At 35.6% G+C, this 22,741-nt stretch overlaps 1 protein-coding gene across 9 annotated transcripts in view; it reads right to left on the bottom strand.

The window, feature by feature from the left end:
• Positions 1 to 22,741, bottom strand: part of fs(1)h (female sterile (1) homeotic) — a 638,308-nt gene that overhangs the window by 66,693 nt on the left and 548,874 nt on the right. For all 9 annotated transcript variants that reach the window (XM_069820799.1, XM_069820803.1, XM_069820802.1 and 6 more), the window contains one exon: positions 11,269 to 11,366. In XM_069820799.1, the coding sequence (XP_069676900.1) occupies positions 11,269 to 11,366 (98 nt within the window). The remainder of the gene's footprint in view (positions 1 to 11,268; positions 11,367 to 22,741) is intronic.

The following is a 22,741-nucleotide window of genomic DNA, read 5'->3' on the forward strand; positions in this document are numbered from 1 at the left end:
TTGTGGAATACCCTACCCAATGACATCAGAGACTGTCGGAATTTAGTAGCGTTCAAAAGCAAGCTTATTAAGCATTTTCTTACTGCGCAGAGTAGGTTTAATTTGTACTTAGTCAATAAAAGAAATGCTTCTCTCTTCTTAACTTTTACAATAAACTGTCTAGCTTTTATTAATCAGTTAATCTTTTAGTACTTTGATTTTTATTGTATCTGTAAATTTAATATTAATTGTAATTATAATTGTGATTGTATTCTTAATATTGTAGTTGTAATTCCCTGGTAGAGGGGAAGAGAAGGCCTGATGGTCTTATCTCTACCAGGTTAAATAAATAAATAAATAAATAAATAAATATAAATAAATAAAACTAACTATGGTAACTTTCGAGAAATATCACTTTTGCTGACATCGTACAAAATTTTGTCAAATATTCTTTTGAGAAGATTAACTCTGTATGTAGAAGAAATTATTGGGGATCATCAGTGCAGTTTTAGGCATAATAGATCGACTATTGATCAAATTTTTTGTATTCGACAGATATTGGAGAAAAAATGGGAATATAAGGGTACAGTACATTAGTTATTCATAGATTTCAAAAAGGCATATTACTCGGTTAAGAGAGAGGTTTTGTATAATATTCTTATTGAATTTGGTATTCCCAAGAAACTAGTATGATTAAATAAAATGTGTCTCAGTGAAACTTACAACACAGTCCGTATAAGCCAGTTTATATCTGATGCTTTTTCCAAGTCACTGCGGGCTAAAGCAAGAAGATGCACTATCACCTTTACTTTTTAACTTCGCTCTAGAATATGCCGTTAGGAAAGTTCAGGATAACAGACAGGGTTTGGAATTGAACGGGTTACATCAGCTTCTTGTCTATGCGGATGACGTGAATATGTTTGGAGAAAATCCACAAAAGATTAGGGAAAACACGGAAATTTTACTTGAAGCAAGTAAAGCAATTGGTTTGGAAGTAAATCCCGAAAAGACAAAGTATATGATTATGTCTCGTGACCAAAATATTGTACGAAATGGAAACATAAAAATTGGAGATTTATCCTTCAAAAAGGTGGAAAAATTCAAATATCTTGGAGCAACAGTAACAAATATACTGCCCGTGTCTCATGTCCTGAACCGAGAGTTTCCTAGTGCTTATAACCACGCCTCGCTTATAACCACGCCTCTTAGGTCTGCTCGGACCCGCACGGCAGCTGCAGCGTGGCGGCACGGCAGCATATTACATGTGCGGGAAACATTATCCTATGCCAGTGCAGGGGTTTTTACTGTTTATAATACTGGATACTGTAATCGTGGTTACCACTATCACTATTATCTCTGATGGAGATTTCCTAAAATGTATGTACACACTAGGCCACTCTTCGTTCAGTCTGGACAACTGCTGAATTACCATAGGGCAGCGTCTCTCAATGTATGTTCTGGGGTTCCGTGAGCCGTATATGATTTTAAATGTTATTTTATACCTTTTTTACTTGATTATTTAACGACATTGTATCAACTACTACGTTATTTTGCATCGATGGGATTGATGATAGCGAAATGGTATTTGGCAAGATGAGGTCAGGGATTCGCCAAACATTACATGACATTCGCCTTACGGTTGGGGAAAACCTCGGGAAAAAATCCAACCAGGTAATCAGCCCAAGCGGGAATCGAACCCGCGCCCGAGCGCAACTCTGAATCGATAGACAAGTGCCTTAGTCGACTGGGCTACTCCAGTGGCTATTTTATACTTAGTGATATTATAAAAATATATAAATGTTACGAAAATATTAATCAATAATAACATGAAACCACCGATAATGATGATGATGATGATGATGATGATGATGATGATGATGATGATAATAATAATAATAATATTCCAATAATATGCGTAGTAACAATATGTTTAATGAACATCTAAAACGGAAAATACCCATAATACTTATCACTTTCATCACTGGATTCTCTGCGTATGTGTTCACTAAAACAAAATACCGAAAAGAGAAAATGCAGAAGTACAGTAGAAAATAATGAGACAACCACTTTCCGCCATAAAATCAGATTGCGGGCTTAAAAAGCAAATACATTCGTCCCACTGAACAGAATTATTGAGATACTAGCTTTCACTTGTCTGTTAACTATTAAATACTAATAAAATATTAAAAGGATTCCGCAGTTACACTTTAGATTAAAAGGGGTTTCGTGGTGGAAAAAGTTTGAGAAACACTGCCATAGAGGAAAGAATTTACGGATGTGTACACGTGACAACCGTAATTGCCATTAGGTCGATAGTCTCAAGTAGAGACTGTAGTCTACCACTGGTATTAGTGTTTAGTTACAGGAATTGATGAGAAGGACATCATTTGTTTTGTGAGAGGACAGCCTATACATTCGCTTGTCTATGGCTGATCTTGCTCCATAGCTGACGAAAGAAATCCTGAAAAGGCCGATGTGTTGAATGTAGGGTAGTAGGCACATGCGGTACCCAGGACCTCCCACTCCCCCCTCTGCGTCTCGCCCCGCAAAGAAACAGCTCAGGAAGAGAGGCACGGGCAGTAAATGACACTCGGGAGGAAATTAAATACAGAATAAATATGGGAAATGTGTGTTATGATTCGGTTGAGAAGCTTTTGTCATCTAATCTGCTGTCAAAAAATCTGAAAGTTAGAATTTATAAAACAGTTATATTACCTGTTGTTCTGTATGGTTGTGAAACTTGGATTCCCACTTTGAGAGAGGAACAGAGATTAAGGATGTTTGAGAATAAGGTTCTTAGGAAAATATTTGGGGCTAAGAGGGATGAAGTTACAGGAGAATGGAGAAAGTTACACAACGCAGAACTGCACACATTGTATTCTTCACCTGACAAAATTAGGAACGTTAAATCCAGATGTTTGAGATGGGCAGGGCATGTAGCACATATGGGCAAATCCAAAAATGCATATAGAGTGTTAGTTGGGAGACCGGAGGGAAAAAAGACCTTTGGGGAGGCCGAGATATGGATGGGAGGATAATATTAAAATGAATTTGAGGGAGGTGGGATATGATGAGAGAGACTGGATTAATCTTGCACAGGATAGGGACCGATGGCAGGCGTATGTGAAGGAGGCAATGAACCATTTGAAGAGTTCGCGGGAGAAACGATGAATGTCTCATTTCTGTTAAAGGTTAGGTAATGATCTAATAGAGTCTATAACTGCCAAGATGTAGTGCTGTTTCTATAGAAAATAAAGGAAAGGATTACTGTATTCGTGGTGATAATTCTCCTTTTTACCGTTTTTCGTAAGAACAACATTAAATTTCGTAGTGATCCATTGAATTAGATAATGACATCAACCTTAACAAAACTGTGACATTCATCGTTTTTCCCGCGAACTCTTCATTTGTAAGTAAGTAAGTATTATGATTACTACACTATATCTGTATTAAATAATTACACCCGCAAACCACTCATTTAATTAATGCTAATATGTTACTGAACAATGAAATATTTTGATAGAGTTTCAAGAGTAAAACCTCCTCACATAAATCCTCAAAAAGTAGTCTGCTGCGAGAGTGGGTTGCTATTTGTATAATACAATTAAGTTTGCTCAATTAAAGTAATCATGCCTAATAAAAAGTCCCTTTATTTGAGCAAACTGAATTATATTGTACGAATAACAATGTTGAATTCTGTATCAAGAGTTCACTACTGGACAATAACTGAACAAACTTCTCATGTCAGATGGACTGGTAGAGAGAACACTGACTGTTCTTTGCCCATGTCACGATCACGTGATTGTACCACATTTAACTATGACATGTGCCTGTTCTTCGATGTTTCTACAGATTGTCGTCCTTTGTATACCGGTACATTATAGCTGTTTTGTAGAGCTTTCCTTCCAAAGAATATCACCGACAATAAGGAATTTACACTGCAATGAATGGTAATACTATTTCAGAGAGCTTCACTGTTACTGTGAAATAAGTAAAATACATACATATACAGGTTAAATACAACGAATTAGGTCTTTTCGGTTCTGACAAACAAAATAGGAAATTTTAGGTCCTAACCTACGAATTATATCATTCAGAACCTATAAAATTTAAGTGTGTTATTCATTGGCATTTTCAATCAGGAAGCTGTAGGCTGAATCAAGGCCTCTTTGACATAAACTTTCTTGACATGAATGACGTTGATGCTATGAAGTTCCTCAAAAGAAATATGACTTTTTCTGCCCAAGTTGAGGTGAATACTGAATGATGTAAGGATCGAAAGAAGACAAGACCTCTCACAGGCTTGTATTTCAAAGTTTTTCTTGCTTTGAGTTTCTGAATCATGGCAGTTAACACAATGTGGCACTCATGAAGTTTTTTTAAAAAGTTGGTTATTTAACGACGCTGTATCAACTATGAGGTTATTTAACGTTGATGATATTGGTGATAGCAAGATGGTATTTGGCGAGATGAGGCCGAGGATTTGCCGTAGATTACCTGACATTCACCTTACGGTTGGGGAAAACTTCGGAAAAAACTCAACCAGGTAATCAGTCCAAGCGAGGATCCAACCTGCGCCCGAACGCAACTTCAGACCAGAAGGCAAGCACCTTAACTGACTGAGCCACCCGGTGGCTCTCATGAAGAAAATAGCCCTACATTCTGTTGTTTACTTACAGTGTTTCCCGTTTGTCCAAACAAATGCCTGGCTCTAAATCCTAAGTACACATCTTTACTGAGAATTAGGTTTCCTGATTAAATTAAACTTTAAATTTGGTCCTGTATACATCAAGAGTCCAGGTTTTACGCAACTATTCAGTCTCTAAGCAGTTTCCCTATTGACCCAAAAAGGTATTGGTTTAGATGTTCGGAAATATTGTAAAAAAGCTGGCACTCATCAGTGTCATAAAAAAAAGGAAGTTTACACTTTCCAAATGTATCCTTTGCTGCTTGCTTAGGACTTGCAACAGTTCTTGTTGCAGAAAGTTTTATTTCTTCAAGAAAATGGACCAGATTACCAAACATGTGTAAAGCTCTTTCAAAACACACTGAATTCTCCAATCAACACATACCACAGAACTTCAAAGGAAAGATTCACTAAACAAGTAATACAAATGATGTAGGAAACTACTCAGATCCCAGTTCACAGATTCTATTCCTGTTTTTAAGGCATCATGCATAACATGCAGCCTACATATTCCTAAAATTAGCAGACTTTTTTCATCACTGGAAATACATCTGATGTGATCTTGAAGAAGTGTTAAGAATTTAAGATTGACATTAAGGCCGTCCATTGAAACCTTCATCAACTTAGATAGTGGTAGAGGAGAAATGCCATCCAAGAAACACTTAAAAAATGTTGAGAAGTGTTTTTATCATGGAACATACTGTTTTGCAATTGGTGACTTTCTTGTTTGAGTTGTCCCAGAATCTGATAATGATATCCATCTGTCCTCTTTCAATAACTTTATTCAATGCTTCGTCAAAACACACAACAAAGTTGTCACATAATTTTAGACGAACCAATAAATTGTTCTGAAAGTATGGAACCAAACCATGAATAACGAAATAATTAGTCTTGTCTGGTCCAAGACTGAAGCTACTGGCTATTGGACAATCTGGAAAGAAAGTTTTGTCTGTATTATGGCATGAATTGAAAAACCTTTTGGTAGCAACTTGTGATGCCCAAATGATTTCTGCTTTGGTTACATTGTCTTTTAAAATGAAAGTGTAAAGGTTTCTCTAAGATATTACATTATTCTCACTTCTTTTAACACCTCCATTCTCTTGTTTAACAGTCTCTGATGCAACAATTAAATATTTAAAACAACATGTTGAATTACTTCCTTTCGGACTGAATTTCCATGTGTAATGTAGTTTCTGCTAAAACTGCATTAGTTAAGAACAAGAACCACTTGATTTTGCTCGGAAAAATGTTGACAAAGATTGTTGGTGTGTCATACTTTCAATAATTTTCACATGAGTTGGGCCTTATGTGTGAGACACTGAAGCTTGCTTTTCCAACTGCTCTGGTTCAGAATAATACACTTTACAATAAGCTTGAGTTTTATTGTCCACAGCACTAAACCATGATGCGAACTGAGGAAAATGTTGCGAGTCCAACCACACCTGATTTAACACAATATGTTTTTAGACTCTGTTGTAGGCCTACTTTAAAGTAGCCTAACAAACATTGCACCTACTACCTGTAAAATTAATTTTAATATTAGGATATGGAAATATTATGGTATAGTCGTAATAATCCTATGCTCCATATAATCTGACGCACCCTATGGAGAGGAGAGGAGAGGGGAGGGGAGGGGAGAGGAGAGGGGAGAGGAGAGGGGAGGGGAGAGAAGTGGAGAGGGGAGGGGAGGAGAGGAGAGGGAAAATGGGAGAAGGAACTGGAGATGACCCTCAGTAAGTTTGTGGTACCGGTAATCCGAAGTACACTTGATCCCACCCAGCAAGAATTATTGAGAGACTACTGCAATCATACAATACAAGGTATACCTAACATGTGGGAAACCTCTCGACTATTCTAATCAGGAAATGGTAGATCTGTGCCTTATGTAAGGATGCGCTTAATGTAGCCTAATGCAAATGAAGCAAGATGTTTGTGTGCTGAACAATTTCCGATCCAACAGCAAGACATTCCACAGAACACATGAACGTCTCCTGGAATCAGGCTCTTTTAAAAAAAAGTGTTTCAGATGGTGGAAGACCAAAGAGCACCAGAACACCAAACTCAGTTGAACGAGATCTCAATCATATTGAGAATAACAGCAGAAGCAGCACCAGAGACATAGTAACAACAGAGAATCTGAGTCATATAACAGAATGGAGAATCCTACGAGGGCAGCTCTTTTATCCATTTCACTTTCAAAGAGTTCAAAGTCTTAGTGAAAATAGCTTTCCACCCAGAGAAGTATTTTGTACCTGATCACAACAAACTTGTGCTCAGGATCAACACTTTCTCCCTGCCATGCTCTTCATGGTTAAGTGAAGTTTACCAGGAATGGATTGCAGAACTTTCACAAAAATCATGAATGGGCTGGAATAATTGAACCGGAATATTGAGAAATCTCACATGTCTAGAAAACTAAACTTTTCAGGAGATACAAAAAACATCTCAGGTGCTTTTATTATTTTTTTCTTAACACTTTAGCTAAGATGAATGTTGACGGGAATATGTGGGGTTTCTCTTCATAATATGAAATCATATATAACTCAATTTCGAGAAAAAATGGACATGTGGGGTTTCTCAATATTATGATTCAATTGGCGACACATTGTTCGATCCATTCATTTTACATGGAATGTTGACAGGAAAAGCATATTGCGATTTCTTACTAACCCATTTAAATGATTTATTGGAAGAAGTTTCACTGAACAAAATTTGCCCTCTCATTTTGCTCTTGCTGCTAGAGCGATTTTAAATCAGTGATTCCCAAACAAATGGATAGGTCGTGGAGGACAGACAGGGTGGCTTGCTTGTTCTCCTGACCTCAATCCATTGAATTTTTACTTATGGGGTCATTTAAAGGCCACTGTGTATTCCAAACCTATTGCAAAGCGGAAATTCTTCAAGAGCATAATGAATAAGGATGTCAGCAGATATGGTAGACACCTGAAATATGGGACAGAGTAAGGCAGTTGATGATGCAGTGCTTAGAAACCTGTATTAGATCTCATAATGGCCATTTTGAGCACTTTTTGTAGAAGTTTCTGTTTCGTAAACAAATTCTTCTTATGTATTATTTTCAATTGATAAGCTCATAACTTCATTATTATTGAAATGAATGGAAATAAAATGTAAACAGAATTTTCTATAAAGAGAAAATTCGTGTAAGTTGTCAATTAAACTTTATCTGCCATGGACATGGAACATCTAAAAATCTGTAAATCTCTGGAAAATTTTACGGACCTTACATCTAAATATTGGGAAGCAAGAAGGAGAATGACTTCAATGTGAAACATTGAGCATTAGACGCACGCACACAAGCATGCATACACTCACTCACTCACTCACTCACTCGCTCGCTCGCTCACTCACTCACTCACTCTCTCTCTCTCTTTATTTGTACACTACAAACAATGACTGTAGTTCAGAAACTAAGCAAAATGAACATATTTGCTTGTTGTTTTTATGTTCATTGTTATCCCCCGCAGATCATCAATTTACTCAATCAGAAACTGAAGTTACGTAATCTTCATGATCTGTCTATATAGTGACAGGATGCCGTCATATAAGACTGCTGAAAGTAAATGCAACAACCTGTGTTTTGATAAGCTCGAGCACAGCAAATTCATCCCTCTTTCTAATCTTTTAATGGATCAAGAACACATTTTTCGTTGAATATAACATTTATCATAAATTATCTTATTTTTCATTTTCATGACTTTCACCGACTTATTTTTCCCCCTGATTTCACATAACTTTCCGGAATGTAGGAATCCTGGAACCTAAACACTGACTCATGCAATTAAGTATAACATTATAAACTAATTTCAAAATAAATAATGATTCCTTTACAAAAACTTTTATTTTTATTGTAAATTAAAGTACTATTTTCCATAAAGTGGAGAAAGTTAATTTCCTCGATTATGATTGGACAACACTAAAAAGCAAATAAACATATAAGATGGATTGTGTTGTGAACTCCAATTGAACATCAATCACAACCATATACATTCTAATGAAGGAATTTTGTAATCCTCCTTCTGGTTTACTGTTATTAAGAGTGCTTCTCCTTTGCACAATGAAGACCAGTTCTATTTTCTCCTTTCACTTTCCCTGGAAACGAGTTATGTCTTAGCGTAAAATTTTACTAGGGGAGAAGAGGACACATTTGAACAGTTTTTCTATTTACATTTTTTATTCACATTCATTATCAATTTTTTAACTTTAAGTGGCACAGATTTATAAGACATTGTTTAATAAACACCTCAGAATTTTATATTTGCAGAAATTACATCTGAAACATAAATTAAGTCAGAACTTTTGTAACATGTTCAAAACTGCCCCATATATGGGGCACTTTTGAACTATGTCCCAAATCATCTGGTAAACAACTAATTAATTCTCAAAAATATTATGTAAAGAGCACTACTATGGTTACATTATTTTTTTCTTTAAAACTACAGAAGTCCACATCAAAGTGTTTCATTGTCATAGTGCGAGCACTTCCTCCTGAATTCTCCGGTTATGTTAATTTCATGACATCACTTTTCTCTGTCTTACTGCAGTCTTCAGTTTTAGGATATGTAAAGTTCACGTTTGTCGAAACCTCTACATAAATCTGACATTGTCCCTCTAACTCTTCCAGTTATTCAACATAGGAAACTTTACTTTGTTGCACATTACATCAGCAAAAAAATTCCTTGGTGTCATTTCTTTCTACAACTATTATATCTTGTAGTTCCACATAAACCTGACATTGTAGATGTAGTTCTTGACATATTGATGATCTCAGGTTTTCTCATTCTGAATTGTCATGTAGCTTCATGAAGTCCTAAAGTCAGTGTCAATTCTGTTATATCCCATACTTCGGTATACTTGGAAGTTAAATGACGAGCATAATCATATGCTAAGTGACGTATATTTGTGTAAGTCATGTCATTATTGATATTAGTACATTTAATAATATAATTAACTAATTGGGATTCTTGCTCCTCAGTGAATACCTGTTGGCTCATGTATCGCGAACTGTATTTTCCGCCTATTACATCATCACCTTCTTAAACTTCATTTGGTAAAATAATGACGTGTGACACATGTCATTACTTTGAAGCTGCAAATCTTTGAGTTTTCTTTCATTGGCAGACCTTGCTGCTTGCTGAATAACTTCATTGGATAATATTCATGGTTGTTCTTTTCTTTATAAATGTCCGAACAATTTTATACCCTAAAAACGAATATAATATCAATAAAATCGTTACATTATATTTTTAATACTTTTTCACATTATTGTTTAATTAATATTATGGAGTAGTTTTGAACATTGTTCAAATGTTACCTCAAGATATTGTTCAAATGTGCCCCACATGATCCTATCAAGTAGGACCATTCATTAAAAGGAAGAAGTAAATATTACAGATTTACAATAATTTTCGAAAAGTGAATTCATTAGGCTCTAATATTACATGATAAAATTCACCTTTTAACGTTCATGATGTCAGAATATCCTTACGAAGTTCGGAAAAAATAATACTTTCTAAGTACTTCAACACAAGACCATCCACTGAGTTCACATCAATAAATTAAGTGGAAAGAAAACGGCAGCCAGTACATCAGAAGGACTGCCTTCTGCTGTGAGTACTGGCAACTTAATGAAAATTATGTGTTGAGGCGAGAAATTCAATTTGTTCTAATGTGAACCCCTCTTCCCTACAACATTCGGCCAAGAAAACCTGATGACTGCCAGAAATTCTGTATAAAGCTGGACACAATTAATTCCACAACAGTAGGAATTCTGATAACTGGGTAGGTGTGCTACTCAACCATCAATGAATATGAAGTGGCCCTGTACCTACTTTCATATTGTCCAGTAGGTTGTATTCTATCTATATCTATTATTGGAGGTTGTATTCTCATTTTAACTTCAACTCTATCTATCAAAATTATTTAAGTTCCTTCAGTCAAACAACATATTCTGAAGTGAGACAAGTGACCAACATGCTTGGCGCTCACACTGATATGCCATCAGCTCTGAGATATACTATATTACAAGAAATAAAGATCAACAACTCTCTTTTCCATGCATTTTTCTCCCAACTATCCTCGTCAATCTTGATCTTAACCACAAATTAATTCCATCTCCAGCAGTTATGTCACAGGTAACTGCAGTTCCACAGCTTCCAATTCAGTTTGAGTCTTGGCATAATAACATGTACTCTGTTGTGACTACTTACCCATTTGGGCTCCTGTTTTCTCTCTCACCCTTCCCATGTAGTATGGACATCATAGAGAGTCTTGGTAAACTTCCCCCTCCCCTCCTAAACTTGACTTCAATTACATAAATTCTCAGAAAGCATCTTACTCGTTTCCTTCCAAACTTACATAACCTATACTCTTGTTTCCTCTTCTGCATAAACCATGGGGAAATAGAAAGTACTTATAACCTTTGACTTTCAGTTTACATACTGCGTACTTTGTTAATATGAATATTAGAAAAAGAGAGAAAACTAATTAAATTACAGCCTACCCATATCTTGGAAGTAATGCATGCTGCTGTCATGTCTACAGATGAAATGAATTACAAACACTGTCAGCAATAATAAATTTACCTTGTTCTTAAAAGCAGATGCAAAATTTGCAGCAGATGTCCTGGTTGATTCCGGAGGAGTCATTTTCTTCTCCACTGGCATGGAGTTGTTCAACAACCCTGTGAAATGAAATTAAATTACAGCATTCAAGACAATAATATAATCTCAAGATATTCTCTAATTAATTTTACATTATGCAATAACAGAACCAAAAAATACTTTTCGAAATGTGAAAGGGAACAAACTTTTTCCTTGTGGGGGAGGGAACGGTCTTGAATCACAAAGTGATTACTTATGCTTTTCACGTAAGTAATTACTTTATGATTCAAGATAGTGCCATGTTCCATCAGACCCTGGCACCTTGTAATGAGTGCACCTCTGTACTTGTGGTTGGACATTGTAGCTACTGTCACACATACTGTGACATGGTACATGAAGGTAGGCCAACAAAGGGGAACACAGAAAGTAGAACTTAAAATGAGAGGGATTCAATCTGGCATTGGAAGTTGAATCCAGTGTGGCTTAGTGGATGAAGTGCCAGCACATAAAGCTGGAAACCCAGGTTCGAGTCCCAGTGCCAGAGAGAATTTTTCTCTGTTATACCGATTCTTCACCAAAATTTAGTTAGCTTGTCTCAGCCCACTATATCAGATGTTGACCCCATAACTATGTCACCTCAAGTTCATTTCCTGCAAGTGAAGACAGTCAATGTTTTGGAGGCTCATCTCTCCTATAAAGGCAATAGTGACCACTGCAAGATATTAACTTACTGCTACTAATATAGTTGTGAACAGATTACCCTGATCTCTTTGATTTTAGTCATGTTACATTTCTGAATTCCCAGGAATATTGAGTGCAATGAGACACCTCTCTCCATTGTTCTTTTCACGAGATATCATAAGCACTACATTATTTTGTACGAATGCAATCTAAAATGAATTCAAATTTTTGGAGGACGATAAAATGTTGACAAATTTATTTAACATCTTACATATATTTACACTGATTATTAATACTGAATTAATGTGATGTATAACATATATTAAAAAAAAAGTAGGAGACCATGTCTGATGTTGGATCTCAATGTGTGTTGTTCTGACATATTTATTGATTTTTTTATAGTATTATTGCACTGTTAGATATTTATAATATTGTTTTAATGTGAATTGGTGATTGATACATCTTTAGAAGTGTTAGTAAGGCAAGATTATATGTGTGACTTGCATAATCTTAATCTGAATAATTTTGTTCTGATCTGAAGAAGAGTTTGTTTACTTCACTGCATAGTTACTAACAAGAATACAAGGAATTTCTTTTTCTGGATAATGACTGATTCTGTTAACTCTCAGGTGCTCCAAGACGAGTCTAAACAACAGTGTACATTATGTGGTAAATATTACAAATCTGTTAATATTCACATAAGTAAGGCACACCCTTCTGAACACAGACAATCTCTAACTGCCAAATATTCAGATTCCAGTATTACTAATTTATCTGCTATTGATATTCTAAATCCAGATGCGTGTTCTTCGAACAAGAATCAAAATCAATCTACCACAACTAGTAATAATAATGTTACACCTACAAACTCATCCTTATCTCTTTTGCAAAAAATGGGAAGATAAATTACAGCACATTATAACTAATAATATCCCTCAAGATCTTGATCAAGTTACTTCTGAAGCTTTCCAATTTATTGTTGAGTCAATTTTTTCCTTTCCTGGACCTCAACACCCAGTCAAATATTTTAATCTTTGTCGTCATGGGAAACTTAAACACTACACCTATACTGAAACTTCCAACCCACAAAAGCGGAATAAAAGACAAAAAGATAAAAACAGAGAAAGATTCGCTTATGATTTAGCGCAATATAATTTCTACAATAACCGAAAGAAGGTAGTAAAACAAATAATGAACACTGAAAAACAACGATTTTGTTCCCTTTCTAAAGATATAGTTGAAAATCATTTTACTGATATATTTGGCCATTCCAATAATATGACTTCGATTAACCTTTCTCCCTTCTTGTGATACATCTGATTCTATAATGATTATTGAAAAAGAAATAAATATCGCACTCACTAAAATGAAGATTGATACAGCTCCAGGACCTGATTGAATTACTGTCCGAGTTCTTAAACACCTCAAGCCAGCGAAATTTCTGTCACTGCTAGGATCAGCTATGCTTCACTTTGGAGTTGTACTTGCTCCCCTTCGGAAGGCAAGAACTATCCTGATCTACAAAGGAGGTAACCACAGTGATTTGAAAAACTGGCGGCCTATTACGATCTTCTCGGTAGTGCGACATCTTATTGAGAAAGTACTAGATTTTATGTTAAAACATTATATTTTCACTTCCATTCACCAAAGGGGTTTCTACACCAGGGACCCATGTTAACACCTCATTAATTAATGGTTGTCTAAAGCACGCGAAAAATATTAAGTCTGATTGTTTTGTTGCTTTTCTTGATGTAAGCAAAGAGATCGATTGCATAGAACATGAGCATGTTAAAAGATCACTAGCTATAAATTCTATCCCTGTAACTTACGAAATTTAATAATCGAATTATTAATAAGGAACCAGATTTAAATTGAAATTTCAAACGGGAAAACTAAGCCCATTGAGGTAAAAAAAGATGTTCTTCAGGGCAGTCCACTTTCTCCTACTCTATTCAACTTAGGAATCGACGGTATCATTAAGAACCTTACTAATAATGAAGTATTGCATGCCCATGGTTTTTCATTAGATCCTACTCTAGACAATCTCTCTGTCGTTGCTTTTGCTGATGACATTGCTTTCATTTCAAGTAATGAAAATGGCATTACATCTCTGATTAAGATCAAGTAACCCCATCACATGCCATGAAGGTACTTCAGGGGCATGGAGGTAGACTCCCATGCTTTCCATGACCTCAGCACTAGAATGAGGTGGTGTGGTCAGCACCACGCTCTGACCGCCTTTGTTTTCGAAAGGTAGGGTGCAGTGCAGGTGCTTAGAGACAGTTCAAGGGACTGATGTGTACATGTAATATAAACAGTCAATATAGGAGAATGCTAATGATTCTTAGAGAGGTGATGCAACACTTTTTTTGATATGTGTACATACTTTTCGACTAATAAATTATATTTTTTAACAAGAGAGTCATCAATCATTGCATTTATTTTTATACATTTTATCATTGAGTATTGTGATTCTATATAGAAAAAAAAATTGTTCCTAATGCTGTTTATCAGACATATAATAGATTAGAAATTTTTCCAAAATAAAAGAAAATTTGAATTACAGAAATTAATTTTCTATACATGAACATGGAATCTAGTTTTTATTTCCAGTATAATGAAATCTACAGGTATATATGTGTTATAGGAAAAAAAAAAAACTATCTTAATACAAAATTACATGGCTTTCATCAAAGGTGACAGTGTTCTATGATGAAGAGCTACACAAATTGGTTCCCCATTATAACATGTGCCTCAATAATGGTGGAAACTATGTGGATAAGCAGTTTAAAGTGTGCAGAATCCAATGAAAATGAAAGAATTTGAAAATAATGTTGTTTTATTTTTTTTAATTTATCAGTACTCACTTTAAAAATATGTCTCATACAAACATCACTGAATGCATTAGTTGCTACAGTGCTGTGTTCGGTCAGCAATATATAGTAATATGTTCTTTGAGTTCATGTTTAATTAAAGTTTTACATATAGAAAAAGGTAAGGCAGTGATTCGAAAACCAGATGTTAATAAAATAAAGTGGAAGTTCAGCAATTCTATTAGATGTAAATACCTGTGCTTCACTCAGGATTGTGCAGAAACGCAAGTAAAATGCACAGCATGTGACTGTTATGTATCTGTGGCATCAAGAGATGCGATGTTTTGGAAGGTCACTTAAAAGCAACTAAGCATATTACATGCTTTGAAAGTTCATCCTTCTTTCGAGTGCTGACATCTTAATTCGAATAAAAATACATGAAGATAGATGAAAGTGTTGCTGAGGATACATTGGCATTTCATACTCTAAGTCACCATCAGACTTACAGATCTATGGATTGCACTGCATCATTACTTCATGAACTATTTGAAGATTCGGAGATCTCAAAAAAAAAAAAAAAAAAAAAAAAAAAAAAAAAAAAAAAAAACTGACATGTGTGTGAATAAAAATGAAACGAAGTGTTGTCTCCGAATTCTCTCGAATGTGCACTTAAATCTATTGAGAACACTACATTTCTGGGTTTTGCAATTAATGCCAGTAATCATGGCAGTTTGAAATTATTTCCAATGATTGTTCAATATTTCGATTGGAAAACAGGTATAGTGCCTAAAGTCATAGATTTAAGTGGCTGTGGCAATGAAACTCCCAAGACCATATCAGATCTTCTGATTAGTTTGTTAGAAACACACGATATCAGTCATAAATATATATTTCATTTTGTTGTGATAACACGAATGTGAATTTTGGAGATGTCAAGAGACCTGCTTCTGGAAACACTGTTTTTGCCCTTCTAAATAATGTTTTGCCAAATGACCTTACAGGAATAGGATGTCTTGTTCATATTCAGAACTGATTTATTGGCTGCTGACATAGAGTCAAAAGTTCTAAAGATTTTCAACTTCTTTTCAATATGCACTGTTCACACTGAAAAGCTGAAGGAATTCTGTGATTTTGTCAGTATAAGTTATGAACAATTGCTCATCATTGCAAAACACGCTGGCTAAGTCTTTTTCCAGCAAATAAGAGAATCCTTAAGTTATATCTTGCTTTGAAATCTTACTTTTTATTAGAATCTAGAGTCCCAAGAATCTTGAAAGATGAGTTTTCTGAATTCCATCTTTATTTAGTTCATTCACTTCTGGATATATTTCACACTACAATTAAAAATCTGGAAAAGGAATATAGTTATTCACTGGATATAATTCGAATTTAGAGATGTTTCTGGTTGCAATGTAAGTTTATTCTAAACAAAGTTTTCCAAAAACTTGAGAATCTAAGAGAAGATGGATTAGAAGCTGAAGTTAACAATTCCATAAATTCTGATTATTTACATAAATGAACAGTTCAGTGCAATGAATTTGTGTTTTTATTGGTTGAATATGAAACATGAAAGATCTCGAAGAGAAAGACTGTAGTTTCAATGATATTATCCCTTCTATTCAGTACATAAATGAAAACCAGAATGTGTTGTATTGGGTGATGTGAAATTGCTTGATGAATACTGTGTTCTAAAAGATTTTGTTTTGAAGCAAGGTGAGACATTTTTCTCGGAAACAATAGATTTTCAGTGGAGTAAATTTTTTTTGAAAAGCTTGTGAATGTTAAGTGTTTCCAACAATGGGATGGTATCCATTGGAATACAAATTTTTGTATTGAGTGTTATTAATTGAGAAAGCATATTAGTTATTTCGGTTGTTTGAGATGAAGGTATGTGTCTTGAGACTATTGATAGAATAGCTGCTTTGGAGTCTGACAATATAATAGCATTGTTAAATTTATTGATGTGGCATAGAAGATTCCTGAGACTTTCACTTATTGCAAAGATTTCTCCATCAAAACTTGTTGTTCCATATCCAAGAGATCTATAAAGTAAGAAGAGACAGAACGTAATACCTGCACCTGCACCTTGTTCCCTGGAGATCAAGCATCCATCGGTGTATAAATTAAGCCAGTTTTGGGGAGGAAACCTAATATTAATTGTCTCTAAAGACAATTGTTTCAGTATTTCAGTGTTTACTTCTGATTTCAATATTTCTTCTTTTCATTTAGATTATAGTCTATATTTAATAGAGTTAAAGGATTTGGTTTAATTTGTAAGTTTTCTTTTAAATTCGGGATGTTGATTTTCTGTTTTAATTCTTGAACCATGGATATGGCACTTTTTTGAGTTATTAATCTACAGAAAGACTGTATGAATGCCAAATGTTTCTTGGTAATCTGATAAGTTTTTCAGATTGAATCAGCGCTTTTTCTTCTATTGTCATTTTGACGCTGTTAATATTAGTGAGGAATCTCATAGAATCTATTGGAGCTTTTTTTATTCGACCAGTAATGAGCCTGAGAGCTTGGTTTTGAACATATTCTATTTCTTTATGAAAGGTGAAGTAATTAAAATTTCTTCGCAGTATGTCAGCACTGGCTGTATAAACATTTCGTATGTAGTGTTCAAAGTATATAGAGGAGATGGCCTCCAGATATGGAGGGTAACTGTGAATATATTGAATAAGCAGTCGTGGACAGCCGATAAGGGGTGGTCCTCCAGCTTGGGGGTTGGGCGAAGGGCTAACAACCCATTACCGTAAAAAACAGCTTGTTACGAAACCTAACAGTAAGCCTCGGAATGGGACTGATTCTCCGTCACGACCACAGCAAAGGAAAAAGGTTATAAGATTTGGTACATGGAACATAACTAGTCTTTATAGAACAGGTGGGGTAACATTAGTAGCGAAAGAACTAGCTAGACATAGAATAGACTTCGTGGGAGTACAAGAAGTTAGGTTAGATGGAAATGACATATCACAAATAGGCGATTACTTACTGTATTATGGGGAAGGAAACGATAATCACCAATTAGGAACAGGATTCTTTGTACATAAAAGAATAAAATCAGCAGTAAAAAGGGTCGAATTTATCAGTGACAGGTTATCGTATTTAGTACTTAAGGGTAGATGGTGCGATATCATAGTTATAAATGCTCACGCCCCTACAGAAGAGAAAGAAGACCATATAAAGGATAGCTTCTATGAGGAATTGGAACACACTTTTGATCAGTTACCTAGATATCACATGAAAGTTTTATTGGGGGATTTCAATGCTAAAGTAGGACGGGAGGATATTTTTAAACCAACAATTGGAAAAAAGCGCCTACACATAAGTAGTAATGACAATGGAGTTAGGTTAGTCAACTTTGCCACATCAAAAAATTTAATCGTCAAGAGTACAACATTCCTCCATAAGGATATACATAAATATATGTGCATTTCTCCAGACGGAATGACACATAACCAGATAGATCACATCTTGGTAGATAAAAGAAGGCACACTAGTATAGTAGACATTCGAACTTTCAGGGGGGCAGACTGTAATTCTGACCATTATTTGGTAATTGGAGAATTAAGAGAAAGACTATCAGTAGCCAAGTGAGTAGAGCAACAAGCTAATATTAGTAGATTCAATATTTTGAAATTAAAGGCAGTAGCGGCTCGTGAACTTAGTAAACTAGCGTGCTACAAAAAAATTATTATTGACTTACCCATCAAAGGCGAAAGTTAAAATCCATTCTCCGGCTTTTTTTGCTGGCAAACTTCTCTATCACTTTGGTATTGAAATCTCCCATATTATTAATAAGTTTTTTCTCTATTGAAAGCATAGCAAGACCTGTTAACCGTTCTTGGTGCATAGAATTTCTGACAAAAGTCTTAATCCTGTTTAAAGTTGAAAAATATCTTTCGGGTTCGGCTGTTGTCATGGGTATTGTCACTATTATTTTAAGGAGGGTTGTAATTTCACTAAATGTATTCTGAAGATTGCTACTATAAATAAGCTGAAGAAGAGGGACGGCGCCATCAATATTCTTAAAGTCTGGTCTTTCATACAGCACAGAGAGTTCGGTGTGTAGTATTTCCTTGTTTAACATAGGGTAGTTCTCTACTGTCAGATTAAGGATATTTTGAGGAAATTTCTTAGAAAATTCTTCGAGGTTCGCAGAATCCAGGAGTTTTGCTGCATCAAGATGACTTGTTTTCTCAAAACAATCGCGTGTTTCTGTAGTAATGCGATCACAGACTTCCTTTGCATCCGGTACACGGCATGATTCAATTCGTCGACGCTTGCTTTCACTAGCCGTTTCTTCCATCATGATGTCATTCACTTCATTTCGAACACGTTCAACTGCAGTGATAAAATTTTTTACATTATGTTTTACTTTTATGGTGTCGATTTGCCTAGACTGAATTTGGCTGTAGAGAATATCGACATGGTACATAACTTTATGGAAGAACTGCAACCAGAACAGAAATTCACTATCTTCTAAATTACGGCGAAGAGCTTGGGCTTCATTAACTGTGTTCTTGGAGTAGGATTTTTCTAGCTCAGAAAAACACTCTTTCAATGGTTCCAAATTCTCATACACAGAATTTACGGTTCTTGACTTGAAATTCCATCTAGTAACCGAACTACCTCGTATGCGTCGCAATGTCACATTTTCTAATGCAGCTACACGTTGTGGCGACCGTGAGAAAAAAGCTGGGAATGCAGAGAGATTGCAAAAAAATATTCTTGCCGACTGGTTTTGTGACGCAGCTCTTTCCATTATCAAGTTGGATTGGTGAGCGTAACAGTGGACATAATGTGCCAAAGGAAAATGTTCTTTTATTTTGGACTGCACCCCATTAACTAAACCCCGCATAACTGATGCTCCATCATATGTCTGAGCAATTATTTTATTACGAGCGGCATCGGTGTCAAAAACTTTTAATTCCTTAAGGATGCATTCAGAAATTTCTGTGGCTCCTTGGCCTTCAGGATTGAAAAAAACCCCAAAATCGCTCGTATACTTTTCCTTCGAGTTCGTATCTGAACACTAAAACTGCTTGTAAATGCTCAGAAACGTCTGTAGTGTCATCTGCCATGAGAGCTATGAAGTCAGATTGATGCAGTTCTTTCTTGATTTTGTCATGACACACTTCTAACATGCATTCCAACAGCTCATTCTGAATAATATTAGTGGTGCCTTTGAATACAGTACTGCTCTCCATGTGTTCCTTCACAGCACTGTCAATGCTACCGACTAAGTCAACAAGACCACGAAATATTCCCGGATTTTCGGAACTTTCTGTTTCATCGTGACCGCGCAATGCCAGTTCAAAAACACCACAGAACTTTATGCAATCTATAATTCTAGATAAAATATATCTATTTCTTTCTACTCGTTGATTATGCTTCTCTATGGATTCCTGGTATGCGCGACTAAGCCTAACTGCAATGTTTACTCTGCCTAACGCACTGAGATCGACGGCATTATTAATGTGCTTCTTACTCTGCGAATGTTTCTTAGCATATTCATACAAGTGTCCAAGATCCTTCACGCCACCCCTCGACAAGGAATCAGTACTCCCAAACAGTAAGCAAGGGAAACAAAATAAAGTGTTTCGAATTTCACATCCACACAACCATTCATATCGTTAATATATTTCTCTTTTAAATTGTCTATTATAAGAACGAGATTTACTACCCTTAGCTTGTTGAACAATGGTTAAGTATGGTGTGGGTCTACCTAAATTTTTAACTTCAACCCTCTCCTCTAACGTTCTAGAAGAGAACGGTTTCTTTAATAAAGAATCAACGGAATTCATGTCAAATATTCGCAAGTTGAGCAGCTCTCACTAATGCTTTTACACAGATTTAATATTTCACATTACACATTCACTAATTCACTAGATTGTTCTGTAACAGTCACTAATTACAAAAACGAAATCACACTGTTTTCCAACACCTGATTATCTACTATACTAACAATACTAACCGCGCTACTCTTCAAAGAGCACGCCAGAGTACGGTTCTCACATGTAGCAGCAGTGGGCTGGGGGTTAAAGACGTGAGGGGAAACGCGATGTTAAAACAGCATTCTCCATGTGCTCAGTTTTAGTGAGCACGTAGTTAGTTACTAGCTATGTGTGCAGAATGCGCTATGTGCAGCCGAACAACATCACAGTGTACAAAATTCAAACTCGCAGGCCGGCCTCGCTGACCCACTATATTGTTTACAAAAGAAAGAGGGCCATTTAAACTGAAGTACAGTTTTCGAAAACGAAAGTAATTTTATGATTGAATTATTTAGGAGATTTTAGAAGCGTGCTGCAGCACAGTAGCACGTATTGAGGAACCGCCGCTGATTAAAGGACGAGGAAACTAAGCAACATTATCAGGTTGAAATTTCAAATAGGTTTGCTGCTTTAGCAACTGCTGACGAAGCTGAGGAAGAGTTAGATGTTAATAGCGTGTGGAACAATATCCGAGATAATATCAAAATTGCAGCCGAGCAGAGCATAGGTTATTATGAAACTAAGAAAAAGAAACCATGGTTTGATGAAGATTGTTCCATTGTAGTAGATAGAAGGAAACAAGCAAAATTGAAATTCTTACAGGATTCAATTGTGGAGAATAGAGATAATTATTTCAATGAAAGACGGGAAGCAAGTCGTACACTTAGGAATAAAAAGAGAGATTACTTGAAGGAAAAATTGAATGAGGTAGAAACAAATAGTAAGAATATAAAAACACTCGAGATTTATATAAGGGTATAAAGGAATTTAAAAACGGATATCAGGCAAGGGTAAACATGATCAAGGATGAGAACGGTGACTTACTTGCAGACTCTTCATCAATCCTGAACAGATGGAAAAACTATTTTGGGCAACTACTAAATATACATAGGCCAAATAGAAATGATCAGGACGAAATTCAAATACAAACTGCTGAGCCATTCATACCGGAACCCACACTTTCTGAAGTCGAAATTGCGATAGAAAATCTGAAAAAGTACAAGTCTCCAGGTATTGATCAAATTCCAGCAGAATTAATACAAGAATCTAGCAAAATTTATAAACTTGTACTTGCAATTTGGGAAAAGGAAATTGTACCAGAACAATGGAAGGAGTCCATAATTGTACCTATTTTTAAGAAGGGGGACAAGACTAACTGTAGTAAGTTTCGAGGAATATCACTTTTGTTGACATCGTACGAACTTTTATCGAATATCCTTTTGAGAAGATTAACTCCATATGTAGAGGAAATTATTGGGGATCATCTGTGTGGTTTTAGGCGTAATAGATCGACTATTGATCAGATTTTTTGTATTCGACAGATATTGGAGAAAAAATGGGAGTATAAGGGTACAGTACATCAGTTATTCATAGATTTCAAAAAGGTGTATGACTCGGTTAAGAGAGAAGTTTTATATAATATTCTTATTGAATTTGGTATTCCCAAGAAACTAGTTCGATTAATTAAAATGTGTCTTAGTGAAACTTACAGCAGAGTCCGTATAGACCAGTTTCTATCTGATGCTTTTCCAATTCACTGCGGGCTAAAGCAGGGAGATGCACTATCGCCTTTAGTTTTTAACTTCGCTCTAGAATATGCCATTAGGAAAGTTCAGGATAATAGACAGGGTTTGGAGTTGAATGGGTTACATCAGCTTCTTGTCTATGCGGATGACGTGAATATGGTAGGGGAAAATCCACAAATGATTAGGGAAAAAGCGGAAATTCTAGTTGAAGCAAGTAAAGCGATAGGTTAGGAAACAAATCCCGAAAAGACAAAGTATATGATTATGTCTCGTGACCAGAATATTGTACGAAATGGAACTATAAAAATTGGAGATTTATCTTTCGAAGAGGTGGAAAAATTCAAATATCTTGGAGCAACAGTAACAAATATAAATGACACTCGGGAGGAAATTAAACGCAGAATAAATATGGGAAATGCGTGTTATTATTCGG

Source organism: Periplaneta americana, chromosome 3, assembly GCF_040183065.1.
Source record: "Periplaneta americana isolate PAMFEO1 chromosome 3, P.americana_PAMFEO1_priV1, whole genome shotgun sequence".
Classification (NCBI taxonomy): domain Eukaryota; kingdom Metazoa; phylum Arthropoda; class Insecta; order Blattodea; family Blattidae; genus Periplaneta; species Periplaneta americana.